Source organism: Ochotona curzoniae, unplaced genomic scaffold, assembly GCF_017591425.1.
Source record: "Ochotona curzoniae isolate NIBS_2020 unplaced genomic scaffold, NIBS_Ocur_1.0 contig_4612, whole genome shotgun sequence".
Taxonomy (NCBI): Eukaryota; Metazoa; Chordata; class Mammalia; order Lagomorpha; family Ochotonidae; genus Ochotona; species Ochotona curzoniae.
In genome coordinates, this window is record NW_024466343.1 from 15,801,256 (window position 1) to 15,817,870 (window position 16,615).

The 16,615-nt window shown below is 34.3% G+C and overlaps 1 protein-coding gene across 4 annotated transcripts in view; it reads left to right on the forward strand.

Moving 5' to 3' along the window:
• The window catches only part of SH3GLB1 (SH3 domain containing GRB2 like, endophilin B1), a 34,228-nt gene extending 17,919 nt beyond the window's left edge, over positions 1–16,309 (forward strand). Inside the window, exons 4-11 of one of the 4 annotated variants that reach the window (XM_040987387.1) lie at positions 2,003–2,136; positions 3,618–3,710; positions 6,283–6,369; positions 7,953–7,976; positions 11,960–12,049; positions 12,351–12,451; positions 14,210–14,444; positions 15,097–16,309. In XM_040987387.1, the coding sequence (XP_040843321.1) occupies positions 2,003–2,136; positions 3,618–3,710; positions 6,283–6,369; positions 7,953–7,976; positions 11,960–12,049; positions 12,351–12,451; positions 14,210–14,444; positions 15,097–15,204 (872 nt within the window). In that variant the 3' untranslated portion in view covers positions 15,205–16,309. The remainder of the gene's footprint in view (positions 1–2,002; positions 2,137–3,617; positions 3,711–6,282; positions 6,370–7,952; positions 7,977–11,959; positions 12,050–12,350; positions 12,452–14,209; positions 14,445–15,096) is intronic. The other 3 variants (XM_040987389.1, XM_040987388.1, XM_040987390.1) reach the window with 3 other exon arrangements.
• The last annotated feature ends 306 nt before the right edge of the window (positions 16,310–16,615 follow it).

Below are 16,615 nucleotides of genomic sequence, written 5' to 3' on the forward strand. Positions count from 1 at the left end.
TTTTTTGTTTTATAGAAGGTTTTTCTTTAAATATCTCTTATAGCTGCTTTAAAAAGAGAGAGAAAGGAGGGCAGGAGGGAGGAAGAAAACCCTTTTTGGAAGGCATATTTATTTATTCTTTATTGATGGTACTAGAGCACAGTCAGTGAATAAATAACTAAGTCACTACAATGTTTCTGTTAACTTTTGGAATAATGTCTGTACCCAAAAAATTATCTTCTGGCTGTTTGGATTTTATTTCTGGTTTTCTTTTTTGTGTGCCTCAGGTGTTCTGTAATTGTGCTTACAGTTAGGCTGCTTTCTTAGTTCCCGTGTTCTGACTTAAGTATACCGCTGTGAAGTTCATTGTCAGACATCATCTCTCAGATCTACAGTTCTCATAAGATACCCTGTAGCTTCTTTTTTTGTTTATGTCTAATTACTTTCTTTAGTAAGACTCCTAAAAGAAGTTGGTTCTTATTTGGATATGAAATGGTAAATAGATAAAATGAGTTTCCATAGATTATTTCTGATTTATAAAATGCTACATCAGTATTGTGATTAGATGAATTTAAAATTGTAGCAGCCATCCCTATGTCAAGGAAATAGTGTAAGGACTATGTAATACCATTAATCATGCATTACTGGCTTTTTAGATGTACAACTTACAAACTTAAAATTTTTACCTAATTTTTAGAAAAGCTTGTATGTAACTCTGGTAAGGTACCTGAAAGGGACCCCGTGTTTTGTCTCACCAAGCTGAAGGCCTCCTGGAAAATGAACGTTAAAAACTTGCGAATTTTCTGTTTTACACCTCTGATAGTTTTCGCAAATGTATCCTGATTATTGGAATGGGCTTTGTGAACCCATTATTAGTAACTGGAAGCAAAAAATGTAGTATTTCATTGTATTCCATTGCCTTATGACATACATGTATTATGCATAATTTCAGTAAATCCCCTCATATTCTGTAAGTAACATAGTTTCTTATATCCAATTAAAGATAGAGAAACTAAGGCTTGGAGAGATTAAATGATGCATGCATTATCATATATGTAGTAATTCATATGTGGATTTGTCTATATCTATAGACAATGCTATCTTCCTTTCTTTAGTTCCAATTTTATTCTAACATGAAAGATTTAATACACAGAGGTAGAGATAGGGAAGCTAGGGGTAGAAGGCTAATCCTTGGAACCAGCATGATGGCTCAAGGATAAATCCTCACCGTGCATGTTCCAGAGATCCCATAGGGGCCCTGGTCGTACTGGACCTGTTTGTGGCCTGGAAAAGCAGTAGCACATGGCCAAGTGCTTGGGACCCTACACCCTCATGGGAGACCCCGAGGCATTCCTGACGCCTGGCTGCAGATCAGTTCAGCTCTGGCAGTTGCAACCATTTGGGAGTGAAATAGTAGACAGATCTTTTCTAACTGTCTCTCCTCCTTTCTGTAAATCATCTGCCTTTCCAATAAAAATAAATAAGTCTTTTTTTAAAAAAAAGGTTAATCTTTACTTGGGGTTCCTTTTCTTCTCTGCTTTCTACTTTCCTACTGTACCCAATCCTATTTCCAGAGTTTATGTGCTATAAAAATATGATTTTTTCTAAACTTAGGATATAAACTATTTGTTATGCATTCTTAAGAGAAATGTATAGTTACAGAATAGAGGACAAATTGTAATTTGATTGACTTAATAAAATATTATGGACATTATACTTTTATAAACAAACCTGTTCTGTTTGAGGTTCAGCCATAAATATTTTTGGTAATATGTAATGTATTCATTGGTAAATTTAACACAATTACCTATGATAGGACAACAAGTTCATCTTGGTCTTTTTTCATTTAAATGTTTAGTCTTAATTTACTCTTAAAATCTCCTTAATTATAGTTCATTCTATTTGATTTTATTTAAGTACGCAAGTGATATTAACTTTAAGGCAGTCACATTATTGATTTATCGTCATATGATTTTATATTTTATATTCCTGAACCATGATCGATTTTTCTTCTTCTTTGTAGGCAATGCTCTTATTAAATGTGGAGAAACACAGAAACGAATTGGAACAGCTGACAGAGAGCTGATTCAAACTTCAGCATTAAATTTTCTTACTCCTTTAAGAAATTTTATAGAAGGAGATTATAAAACAATTGCTGTGAGTTGGAAAATATTCTTTTTGTTAAAGTAATTTGCATCTTTATCTAGTTTTTAATAAATAATTTGCCCATTAATGAGTATAGATGCAGCACGCTAGAAACTTAAATGAACCGGGGTTGGCACAGTGATACAGTGGGTAAAGCTGCTGCCATATCCCATACTGGCCCAGGTTCAAGTCCCAGGTGCTCCAGTTCTGATCCCTACTGCTGCACTTGGGAAAACTGTAGAGGTTGGCCCAATTGCTTGGGCCCCTGTACTTACACTAACATGTGAGATACAGTAGAAGGTCCTGGCACTTGACTTCCATTCATTTTCATTCATTAGCACTGCTAAAATATATCAAGATAGCTCTGGAATAATTATGAAAATATAGTACAAAATATCATCAAAGCAAACTGTGTAACTGTTCATCTCACTGGAAGCTACAAATTTAGTTATTTGAAGTCATACGTGTGGCTATCCTATTTCATCCAGCTGTGTGGTCCTAGAAACTATTTTCTTTTTATAATGCTTTGTTTCACTATAAAGTGTAAGAAACATACAACTTTTACCATTCCTAACCTATATCAATAATTTTTAGTTAACTTGCTTGTGATGGAGAATTAAGAGCTGGGTGGATTTTTTTTTTCCTATGGTTTTTGCAAAGCACAAACCTTAAATGCACCTTCAAACTTTAATTTGCACATTTAAAAATATATATAGAGAAATATTTAAATATTTTTAAATGTCAGCATATATTGACATAAGTATATAAGAAAATATCAGAATTTAAATGTGATTCAAATATTAGCTTATTAGTGGTATTCAATTTGATGTATAGACTAAGAATTAAAGCAAACTCAATTTCTATAAACTTATTCAAAAGAGTGAAATTTGGGGGGAAATTTTCATACACACAAACACACAATGATAGCATTTATTTATTATAAGTTTGAAACTCCATTTTGGAGTGGCTGGGTTGCGTTGGGTTCTGTGACATGTTAAAAGCAGCCATACTCTTGGCACATACTTTTTCACTGTAAGCACTTTCTGCATAATCTGTGTAAGTTTGAAACAAGATTTCTCAGGCTTTTGGCTTCATAATGAACTGAGTATGTGAGATCTGACTGTCTTAGGAAGCTTAGCTATAGCATCCCTGGCTCCTGGTAGCTCCTGGTAACATCGCTCCCCGGATTATGATTGTCAGAGATTTTTCCCAAGGCTTTATGAAGAACAAAATCAGAAAATATTCAAACTGCTATTCCTTTGTTTCTGTCACGACCTGCAATCTGTGCCAAGCTCCCACATACCTGGAATGTCTTGATCATTTTAAAATTTAAATGAAAAAGGAGAGTTAAATACCTGAATGATAATTTTAAACTGATTTTGTAACCATAAGTCTTTTTCAGATAATACATATATTTAATGTAACATAATATTTTCAGGATGCTGCCTCATAATCTAATCATATTAGTGCATGATTGCTTTTTACATTTTTAGAAAGAAAGAAAGCTGTTACAAAATAAGAGACTGGATTTGGATGCTGCAAAAACCAGACTGAAAAAGGCAAAAGCTGCGGAAACTAGAAGTTCAGTAAGTGATTTTTTTTTTCTATTGTTAAGACTAGAATATTGCTTTAGAGTTATTTGTTTATTAAAATATAAAACATAAGACGAGCACAAAATAGATGAGCTAAGAAGTAATACTCAGCAGTATAGCTACTGCTAAAAAGCAGTGATAGTTCTTAAAGCTCTGTCATGTTCTTTAAAAATCCTCAGTGGAAATGGCAGTGTATCTTTTGAAAAGATAATGAGTTGGTAAAATGTGAATTTATTTTTAAGATAATTTTATAATTAGGAAAATATATCTTAGAAAAATAAGGATCATTTGAAAATAAATGTTTGAGCTGAAACAGAATCTCTTTATTCAGAATGCCTATGTGTGTTCACAGATCATTGTGGAATGAGAACAGGGTTGTCAAAGTTTCAATGTAGAACTCTTAGCAAGCAGGCACTCTTAGGAGTTAATGATACTTTGCCTTTTCCCTGAAAAAGTACCGGAAACAAAATAAGGTTTACAAGTAAACAAGCTCTTTGAATATTGAATTATATTTCCACTGTTATTAAAAAGTGTGAGAACTACACAGAAAAAAAATTGAGAGATGCTTCCTTATGTTCTATCTGGAAAGGGTCTTTAATGATTATCCTCTGTGTATTTTTTAAGGCAAAACTTTGCCTAGGATTTTTATGTGTGAAATTAAAATGAAAGAGGATATAAATGACTCTATACAGCAAATTCATTTTACACAGCTTTTCTGTAACTTGTATATTACATGACACAAAATTTTTCAGCCAGTATTAAAGACACTAGTTGACACCAAAATTCACATTTGCTGAAGTAATAGTCTTTCAAATAACAAAAACATTTTTTAAACTTAGTCTGAAATAGTTTGAAAATGACAAGTCCTTTTAATTTATTGTTATGTAAAGTCTTGAGGAATACCTATATTTGGTAATATTTTTTAATGGTATTTGATGTTTCCATTTATGTGAGAAATCCATTTAAAAAATACACATAAACCACAAGAAGTTCACTTTTTTTTTTACATCCTTGACAAATTTTCTAGTTCTACTTGGCAACTGAAAAAATTAATTTAGGGCCAGTGTTGTGATACAGCAAGATCTTTCATAGTGTATCAGTTTGAGTCCAGACTACTCTGCTTTCAGTCCAGAAACCTGCTAATTCTCCTAAGGAAGACAGCAGAGGATCGCCCAAATATTTGGACCCCTGCCAGCCTCATAGGCCATCCAGAAGGAGTTCCCAGCTCCTGGCTTCACCTGACCCCAGGCATAGCTGTGGGAGCCATTAGTGGCAAGAACCAGCTGATGGAAGAGCTCTGTCACTTGTCTCCTCTCTGTTACTCTGTATTTCAAATGAATAAATCTTTATGAGAAAGATGATAAATTTGACCCCAGGCTTTTTTTATTCTCTTGTTTATAAATTTTTATGAATTAACTGCTCCAACTTCTGCTAGTAAGGTTTAGAATCTATGCATATTAGCACTTTGGGAAAAAAAGCCATTTATTAGTATATTTTGGGGATCCCATGTCACATTCTGTGTTTATCAAATACTGATTTTAGATAAGGTACTATACCATAGTGAAAGTGTTGTGCCATTAGTTCACTGTTTATTACAGCAAAATAAGTTTTTTGATGACTTACCCATATCAATAAAAGATTGCTGCCTGTATCCAGTATTGCTGCTTTACTAACTTCTGTTACGAGTTAACATGTTAAAGAATAATAAAGCACAAAAGGCTTTTTTTTTTCAAAAATTAAAAGCTGAACAAGAAGGAAAAAGACCTTTAATGCTGCAAGTAAACAAAAATAATTGTTAAAATAGTGTATATAAATAAATAAATGAAATAAAACTTAGGTCTGAGAAGTAAGGACAAAATATCCAGTGCATTTAAATTATAAGGCATCTGTTTTAATAACCAAATTTTAATCTGCTGGGAACATTACAACAGTAACGTTTGAATTTTTTTCACAGCTCTCTAGTAGGCACACCCTAATTTGATATGAAGTATTTCTTCAAATAACATGTGACTAATAGTTCCCTCTGTACACTTAAGCACTTCCCTACCAGACTGCACATTTATGACACCATTGTGTAGCCTTAACTTTGTGTGTATACATGTTTAAAGTTTTATAAAAGTACAGAATTGGCATGTCCCTCGAATTTCTTCAGGCTATGCCAATGCAAAGACCTGAATGGGACTGATTTATAGAGAGCCAGTGTGTTTTAAGGCTTCGTAAGTTCATAAAATAAAATGGTCTTTGAGTAACAAAACTGTGTAGCCAGAAAATCTTTCATAGGGAAAAATCTATAAAAATCTTATGCCTCTAAATTATTGCAATTTAAAAATCATGTATCAGCCATATTTTTGGTTTAAAAGTTTGAGTCTTTTGGAAAAATTGGATAGTAATCAAGTATCAAATTTCATTAAAAACTAAGTATAGTTGAGTTTTTTTTAAAGTAAGAAATACATTTTTATAAGCTCTTCTAATACTTATTTAGTGTGTTCTTTATTGTGCAGAAGTAATTTGTTTCACTGTGCTCATTGGTGTAATGTGTTCTTTGTCTCTCACCTATGCACTTAAGCAACTAAACTCAGCTCGCCTTGAAGGAGATAACATTATGGTAAATTTCTCTTACATGCTCAACTACCTGCATGTAAAATGGCTGAAGGTTTGTTGGCCTACTGTGTTTTCTACATCTTGAATAAAGTGCCTTCTCTTGCTATAAGCTGCATGTACAAATGTAGAATAGCAAGCATTCATTAAATAATACAGGAAATTCTAGCTGAAATGATAGTAAACCTTGAAGGAGAGAAATTATATGCCTTTGTTACCAAATATGTTGGTTATGCCAGATACAGTTGTTTAGAATCTGAATTTACATATAAGTTGATTGCTTTTATTTCCACCCTTTTGCTAATTTAAATTGGCACTTCATATGCTTATCTTTGGCAAAGGAAATAAGCAAAATGTAGTTTGGGGAAGGTATAAGCTATATAAATTGACTTCTCAGTTGCTTCATTGTTTGCATTGTTTCCACCCAAACTGAACATTCTGCCATTTGAGGCAAACACTAACTTTAGTAGGTGAAGTATTCTAGTGGCCAGGCCCCACGCTCTGTGCAGTACTCAGTTCAGAGCATAGCACAATAGTGATAGTCTCCAGTTAGTTACCAGTGAAAATTGTTTTCTGTTAATAGCCAGTGTTTGTAGGAACTCAGTATGAGGAAATTTTTTAGTTAATAGGAATTTTTAACAAAAAATTGCAGAATCTGAATGTAACTACATTTAAACTCTTCAGCCAATAATAATTTACGGATACAGTATTTGGTTTCATATTCCTAGATAGATTACTTGCAATAAAAGTCACAAGTCTTCTGTACAAATGCAAATTGACAGTTAAGTGACTTGCAGTAGCATTGAACAAAAGTCAGGGGAAAATACTTCTGTAATATGGTAGATTCTTGTATTGCGTATTATAAAGTACAGTTTTGATATTTTTTTAACTAAAATTATTGTAGCCCTGCCTGAAATTAGGGCTTTCTTTAGATAGCAAGAGAATGCATTCATTTACTTCCATTGTTCTATCTGTAGATATGTGAAAAGTGTGCGAGCTTTTCAATCATTTCTAATTTAGTGTGTTAATCATTTCAGTCATTGCTAATTTAGTATATTAATCATAGATTTCCTATTGTCTTGGCTAAAATATCCTCATAAACAGTTAACACAGCTTTATTTAATTCATTAAGTGGTTTTTATTTCATACTACTAATGTCATCTACTTACAGCAAGTTATGGTTGCATCTAAAGTTTGTTGTTTATTCCCAAAAAGAGCTGTGTCAGCATCCCTTCCCCATTTATCTTTACTTTGTTTCCATATCCCAAAAGTCTAGAATCCATACCTAAGCGAGAAGTTAGAAATTGAAGCTTAGGCCAGATCTTATTTTGTGAATGAGAACACTAGAAATAAGAGATTATTAGATAATCTTAATTTGGGAAAATTACTACATTAGTTTGTAGAATTAGCATAAGATTTGGAAGTTGAGAATCCTGATATAAGGACATACTCTCACAGTATGTTATTACTGTAGTACTTAGTTACTACTGTATTTTGTCTGTTAGTGAGAATCTGAGAAAGGAGAGTATGCCATTTGAATTCAGATATTTACATTTTTCTGTACTTAGTTGTAGGAAATGTTAAATTCCAACTTTCTTTCATGCTCTATATTTTTCTCTAATTTTTAATGCTGGCTAGATTTGGGCAGAGGAAGTGACAAAAGTAAGTAAATTATTAAACTACAGAATTATGAAACAAAAGTTTAATTGTCATTCATTTGATAAGTACTTATTGGGTAACAACTATGGGTCTTACCACAATCTATTTTACAATGTCTTAATAATCTGAAGTTTATGAAAAGGCTCAAGTCTGTTTGGCTAATAGCAGTTCCACAGAACGACAGAGCAAAGCTGCAGACAAGTGGTTGGTACATTCTTTGGCACATCCTGCATCCCTGCTAAGCAATATTACTATAATGCTGTGCGACAACACAGTTGAAGTACTTGGTTTAGTCCTTAACAATTATATTTTAGTGGTAATTTTTAAGATATATAATGTAGTTAATACAGTATCCTGTACTTCAGAGAATTGGGACTGTCATTTCACACAAACGAATTTTTTAAAATACTTGAACCTTGTTCCCTCCTAATCCCTCACTTTTGTTGAAAACTGAAAAAATACTGCTGCATTCATTACTGGATAGCAATTGTTTAATACAGTCATTTACTCTGAAGAATGTCCTTAGTGATCTGTGTGTGACATTTGGATCTCTGTTTATTTTAAATGCGTCTCTCTTCTGTCAGTGTGAGGCTGTGACCCCTAGAAGCCATCCAAATGACCGTACTACCAGTTGTTCTGCCTGTGTTACCATTTCTAACATTCACCGAGTTGGAAATACAGTTATTAAGCAAGAATTTAAGGAGTAAAATTATGACTTTAGCACAATTTGTTAAAGTGAGTCTTTAAAAACATTTTTTGTTTACTACTCATGTTCAGGACTTTAAAATGTGACCACCACCACATGAGTATGCTCTTGATGTGGCCCATGACTGTAAATAGGCTAAAAAGCCTTGACATCCGATTGTCTGGCTTTGTAAAATTGCTGGCTAGACCATTGCAAAGATTTTGGAGCTGTAGATTCTGACTTGAAAATCTTACATGATACTTGTAACTTATGCTCCCATCCCCTTTTATGGGTTCTATTTAGTTTAGTTGTGGCTCCACTCTTAATTCTAACTTCTTACTAAGCCTCTGGCATGAAAAAGGGACAGACTAAGATAAAGGAAAGAATTTAAGTTTAAATAAGAAAAGTAGAATGCCTTACCCTTCTGGTTGGTGTACAGATATACAAATTTCTGACTTGATTTTGCAATCTCTACAAGTTTTAGATATAGTTGGTACAGTAAATGGGAAGAAGCTCATAAACCAAATATCTATATATATGAAAAAAACTTAGGGAAATATATCAAATTGAGTTTGTAGAGGTGCTTTTTATTCTCTGCTCTGTCATTTTTATTATTTTTTAAGTGTATAAATTTTAAAAGTTTATGCTCCTAGCTTATTTCAAGACTTAAGCCTGTAGAAAAAGCAAGCAGTAACCAAGGTTGTCAAAGCAGATGCCTCAGAAGCTGGACTCACTGATGATCTGTCCTGATGCACAATGAACTCTTGCCCAGGTCCTAAATTACACATTAAAAGGATTCTTCTTGCTCACCTAACGCATGTTATCCTGTCATGTAGTGTAGATCCAGTAGCCTGCTAACAGCAGTTCTTAGCAAGTCTTTTTCCTACCACTTAATTGAGAGTAAGTCAAGGAATGAGATCTTTAGAGAATATTATCAGCCCTCTAAGTTTGCTGTATTTCTTCAAACCTTTCTTATCTCTCTCTAACATTAGATCATTTTCTTCCAAGGCCAACAAGGTGAACCTAGTTTAAATTTCCTTGATCTTAGATTAGTTATTTTGGGATAATTATATTATTAAAAGCACAGATTATTTGGGACATCGGCCTGTTTGCAACGACATGAGGCATACGCTGAAACTCGTTGAAGAAAAGAGATTACTTACTTTCCTGTCATTTACCTGTTCTAAATGAAGATCTAAGTTATGCAGAAGAATGACTTTCTAAACTTTGTAGCATGGAGCCTTTCTTTACAATGAAATGTTAAATTTTGCACAAACCTGGAAATCCAATGCGTCATCCTCATCCTTAGTGAAATCATTAAATGTACATTTTACCCAGGTACTTAACATTTAAACATTATTTCCACTTCAGTCTCAGTCAGTCACTTTAATGTGCTACCCAGCTTGCTGCTTTTGCACAGAAGCACTGCTTTGTGCAGAAATAAGGTGTTTTGCTGTTTTTAACCAAAGGCCATTAAATTGTTTCTTCACAAAGACCCACATGGAACTGCACTACTTTACTTCTAAATGTACTTTTGATTTGTTGTAGTTACTTCTAATGAAGCCATTTTGTATTCGGCCAAGCAGAATGATAAATAGCCAAAATGTACCCCTGAAGTGGTTGGTTTTCCTGAAAGCTTTATTAGGAAGAATGTTGATACTTTTCTTGCCCTGGGACTTCCTTCCGCTTCATATTAGTTTCCAGATGAAATTATTTAAGCCCTGCTGTCTCCATGGATTCTGGGTTTAGTCACATGAGTTTAATCCTTGTTAATTTTTAATGTCTTTCTTTACTATTTCAAGTTTATATCCTGAAATGCCATCTAGAGGTCAATCCCTTCGGCCAGATCTTTTGGCCAGTGGAATATTATATAACACCTGGTTTTTGGCTTTGCTACTACCTCTGCATTGATTAGTTCACTTAACTGAAATGAAGGGTGAAAAAACTACTGAGAGGGTATAAAATGAAGACATTCAGACTAGTTCTTATATTCACTACAGAAAATAAACTGTTGGCATGGGGTAAAGTTATTCTGAAAAGGCAGTGAAAAGGAGCATTAAGATGACATCACCAGTAATGATTTGAGTTGTGAGGTTTAATTTTTTTCCTCTTTTTGTCACTAATTACTCAATTATCAGCCAGTTCTAGCTGAAGGTTTGAGATCTTTGCCATATTTACTACTTTTAGGTGTCAGTTTTTTAGTGAACTATTTTGTCCCAGCACGAAGCCTGTATCAGATGGTTGAAGCAACTAGTGGTATGTTATCATACACAGTTCCTAATCCAAAATTTAGAATGCCCCATAATCAAACTTTTAAAGTGTTGGTATGACAAGGAAACAGCAGCACCTAACCTCATGATAGGTCACAGTCAGAACATAGCACACTAAACTGTAATTGTATATAGTTAGCTTCAGTTTGAGTATATGACATGTGAAATATAAGTGAATTTCATATTTACACTTCTGGCCCATCTGCAAGGTATCTCTGGTGTTTGCAGATATTCTGAAATCTGAACTGCTGCTCTTCCCAGGTGTTTCAGGTGTAGTCTGTCCCCAGCTGCAACAACTTTGGTGACATTACCTTAGTAGCTTGAAATCTGCCAGGGTGAGAATATAATGCCATACCAACACACCCTGGTTGAAGGTCAACCATAACTGCATTTTTTAAAAAAAAATTCAAAGCCGTAATACATAGTAACAGGTATTTCTGCTTAGGGCATATTGTAATCAACAGGAAAGAAAATGTGTAGGAAATGCTTTAAAAATGCAGGGAGAAGAATCCTTTGAAGGAACCTAATAGCTATGTTCCTAAAACTAGTATTAAGTTTTTAAACACAAAAAGTTTAAAAAAAAATCTAAAGCTGTATGCTGAAGACAAAGAAGCTTCACAGTGTAAATAATGTAATGATTGAGAAGATTTTTGCAGTAATGTTTATACTCATGAAACTGGTAATCTAAAAATATGTAAAATATTAAAATTCAGCAAAAATCATAGCTTAAAGTTATTAAAATATGTTTATTTTCCCATAGTTTCCTAGGTTCTCAGAAGTATGCAGTGATGCTTTAGCAGTAATAGATTTTCAGTCAAGAACTGGTAAGGAATCAGTTCTCTCAAGGTTAAGTAGTATTAGAAAAGTAAGACCTAGAAACTGGAAGCAGGTTTAGATATAAAGCAGAACCAAGGAATTACCAGATTATAACTTGGGTTTTGTTCCATTGATTTTTTTTTTTTTTACTGTCCAAGTGAATTTACATAAGATGAGTCTTCTAATGAGATTCTAAAACTATGTTCTAACTTAAGTCTGAACAGGAACTAAGAATAACTCAGAGTGAATTTGATCGTCAAGCAGAGATTACCAGACTTCTCCTGGAGGGAATCAGCAGTACACATGTAAGTGTTAATTCATTGCAGATTCATTTGAAGCAAAAGACTTCGATAATGCTAAAACAATTTGGGGTGTAAAGTCTGAACTTTGATTTATCAAGAAAGTTATGGCATTTTCTAAGATATGTAATAAAATATTTAGAATTTTCGCTTAGGCCTCATCACCTTCTCCCAGTCTCATCAAATCCACTTTTTGTGTGTTGGTATAATGTTCACTGAGGCACAGCCTGGTGATCCTCCAGTCCAGTACTGCCGGCTCTCCGTTAGGTCTGTCATAGCGCTAACTGGCTGTCCCTCTTCTCCACAGGCCCATCACCTCCGCTGCCTGAATGACTTTGTAGAAGCCCAGATGACTTACTATGCACAGTGTTACCAGTACATGTTAGACCTCCAGAAACAGCTGGGAAGGTGATCATTTCCTTTTCTTTTTTTTTTTTTAAGATTTTATTTTTATTATTTTTTTTATTGGAAAGGCAGATGTACAGAGAGGAGAGACAGAGAGGAAGATCTACCATCCGATGATTCACTCCCCAAGTGAGCGCAACGGCCGATGCTATGCCAATCCGAAGCCAGGAGCCTCTTCCAGGTCTCCCACTCGGGTACAGGGTCCCAAAGCTTTGGGCCGTCCTTGACTGCTTTCCCGGGCCACAGGCAGGGAGCTGGAAGGGAAGTGGGGCTGCCAGGATAGAACTGGCGCCCACATGGGATCCTGGGCGTGCAAGGCGAGGACCTTAACCACTGTGCCACCACGCCAGGCCGATCATTTCCTTTTCACATATAAAACTCTTGATGAGGGAAGAAACACAGAACTGAAGGCTTTTATTAGCATTTTTAGAATTGGGACTTTCTCTTAGGAAAGTAATTATCAGATTTCTCAAAGTAACTAAGTATTTTGAGCTCTTCTAATACAAAAGGATATTCACAGGAGTGAAAAGAGACTCTAAGTAAATACTTTCATTCCTATATGAAGGAAACTGAAAAGTAAAGTTTACTTTTCTCTTGCTGCTGAATAATTTTTTGTTGTTATTTGAGGAAGATACTTTTACTCTTGATTATGTTTAAGAAAAACTGATTTGTGGTTACTCATTACTCATTTATGATATTAAGAAGTGTTATAATATTCACAAAGACCTCACACTCCTCTCATAGGACTATTTTGAAGGTCAGGGTAATGGACTTTAAAGAAAAATGATAATGTAGAAAGCGTGTAACGCAGTCATCATCACATCCTTACTGAATGCTGCCATGTGCCACTCGTTGTTTTGTGTTCTGGAGGTTGTATCAGCAAACAAAACAAGCAAAAGTGCTTGCCTTTTTGAAGCTCACATTGTAAGGTGATGATTGAAATAAAATATTGAATAAGACAAATATGATCTCTGTACTCGTAAAAGTTAATATCCAAGTGGAAATACAGACCATTGCTTTAGAGGCATTGTCAGTAGTGGTAGCTGAAGAAAAGCTATGCCTTGCGCCAGGCTTCAGCTGTGTCCGGTCTTCCAGACACCTCACATACATCATTAACTAATCCTCACCACACCGTGTAGGTGGAGAGACAGCAGTACTTATCACAAGTGGTCAGTGTGTTTTTTTAGATACATATAATTAGAAGGCTTTAATAGATCAGGTTACTGTCTCAATGTCCAGCTTCTCACGTCTCTATATATTCTTAAGGAAATGGATAATTTCATCTTTTCTGTCTTCAGTTGTGTTAATACTGCTTAGTCATTGACCATACACAATCAATATTTGTCTGAATGGATAAAAAAGTATGATTTAGCTGGTGTTAATGCAAAAGGTCAGATATTCACATGTTTTTATCTCAAAGAATTAACCTTAAAAAGCCTTATTCTTGCAATGTTTAATACTTTTGTAGTTTTTCAGTTATACTTTTATATAATAATTTATAAAGCTGCTTAAGTTAATATATTATAAAGGCAGCTTTGAAACAAACTTTTAAAGACTTATTTTTAATCAGGCCTAAATTGCTTTTAGTAAACTGGAAAGAGGAAGTAGATTGTATGTAGTATATTGGGAAGAGAGAAGTTAGCACAGTCATGTATAAACAACCAAAGTGGAGGTAAAAAAGTAAACAGTGCCACCAAGTGGAAGTTTTTAGGAACGTTAATAATTTGGAAATAGTTAAATGAGCTGTTTTGTTTTCAACAGTTTCCCCTCGAATTATCTTTGTAACAACAATCAGACATCCGCGACACCTGGGACATCTGTGCCATCTGTTTTATCAAATGTTGGTTCTTCTGCCATCGCTTCAACAAGTGGCTTAGTAATCAGTTCTCCTTCCAACCTCAATGACCTGAAGGAGTCCAGCGGCAGCAGAAAGGCCAGAGTTCTCTATGATTATGATGCTGCAAACAGTACTGAGCTGTCGCTTCTGGCAGATGAGGTGAGCAGTGTGGGTATGGTGGGGAAAAAACAGCTACAAATGGGCATACCTTCTAATACCCTAACAAGATGTAAATGCCTTGTTACTTATTTGGAAATAGTTTATCATGAATACTTGCTAGATTTCAGATGGTTATGTTAACATTTTATAAAATTTTACTGCTATCTTTATGAAATAATAGAGCATCACAAATATTTAAAGTAAAAAAATTTCTTATTTTTTTAATTTGCAAAGCAGTCAGGGAGAGCTCCCATGCCTTGACTCATTCTCCATGTGCCAACAACAGGCAGGGTTGAACGAGGCCAAAACAGGAGACCTGATGAGTGTGAGCCATCGTCTGCCACCAGCTGGTGTATGTCAGTGGGAAGCCGGAATTGAGAGTGAAGTTGGGACTTGAACCTGGGGCTCCAGTGTAGAATGCAGACATCTTAACCACTAGACAGTCTCCCACCCTCGTGTTTAAATTGGTTAGCTACTAAATACTAGAGATAAATAACACTGCCTCCAGGAATTCTTTGTCTTCCAACAAAATTGATAATCTTACTTTAAGTCCCTTCATAGATAACAGTTGAACAAACTAGATACAACTCTGATTAGTTTTCCCTGCTTATTTTTTAATATAGCTAATAACCGGAAACATTTTCTTTTGTAGGTGATCACTGTGTTCAGTGTCGTTGGAATGGATTCCGACTGGCTAATGGGAGAAAGGGGAAATCAGAAAGGCAAGGTGCCAATTACCTACTTAGAACTGCTCAATTAAATAGGTGGACTGTGCAAAGGTTACTCATCGTGACACCGTATTTATAGGCAGTTCACTCTAAGTAAAGCAGGTTTAAGTACCTTCCATTTTAATGTCTTAAGAGACTGAAATGAAAATACCAGCTATCAAAAACTGGCATTTCTTCCAATAAAGTTGCATGGTAAATATTTCATTATAGAATTTATGTTAGAGCTTTCATGCCAACAATGTTTTCTTACAAAATTCTTTCTACTGAACTTTCACTAACTAAGCAACGTCTACTTTGGAGACCCAACTTAGAGCAGAACTGTTTTATACTGAATTTCTAATTAACAGTAAGCTTTTTCTTTTATGTAAAATAAATTTATTGTGAATTGATAATATCAGCGACTCATTTGTTAGGTATAATTAATAGCCAAAGAATAAAATTAAAATTTCTTTTAAACTGTTGATTTAGAACTCTAGGATATAAACTTATTTTGTGAAAAATACAGTGTTTCTGAATGTTTCTTCCATAAAGTGAAATGAAGTTATACCATGTTTACCTTGTTGTCCAATAGAAATCAAATGATTGCAATGCTGTGTTTTGATGGGTTTGGTTTTTTATTTTGGGGAGGTTATTTTGTTTGGTTCTTTTGTTTTTTCAGTTTTTGTTTCTTTTGGTGGGTTTTTGTGGTTTGGTTGGTTGGTTGGCTGGTTGGTTGGGTTTTTTTGTTTTTGGAACACTACTGAATTTTTTTTTTTAATTTAATTTAAGAACAACTAATAGTCCTTGAAAAGCATGGCCATAATTCTCTGACATACTTAAGAAGTTCTAAAATACCTGAAACAAATTTATTTCACTAAATATGTATTTAGGAGTATTCAATTGGCACAATTAAATTCATAATCAGAATTGGATCTGTTAACTACCACAATACAGTAAAAATGATTTGTTCTTATTGAACAGTATAACTGAAAAATAATGGATTACTATAACTACATTTATGTAGAGTAAATTTACATTTAAAAACAAAATAAACTTTGCATTGTTCTGAGCTTACTAAAACGGATAATTTATTCATAAATGTAGATTATTTTGCTTGGGATCTCTAGTTCTGAAATACTAATAAAATTATTGGTGGCACATTTGGAGTCAGAGAATTGCTACTTAAACGATTGCTAAGAATCAACAGTTTCTATAAACCAGCAAGTTGACAAGTTGTTTCTGTATTAGCATTTATGTTTTTTGTTCTCGTTTGTTCATTCAACGAACATTTGTTGAGGGCCAGGTACATGTTGATCAGCTCGGGATACTATCCTGAGCAAGATGCATGCCATCTCTGTCACTAGATAGAAAGTGCAATGTGGATACAGATACAGAGACATAAACCATTTAAAAACATGTAACTAACTCAGATCCCACTACTGAAAATAGTTCTTTCTGGATGAA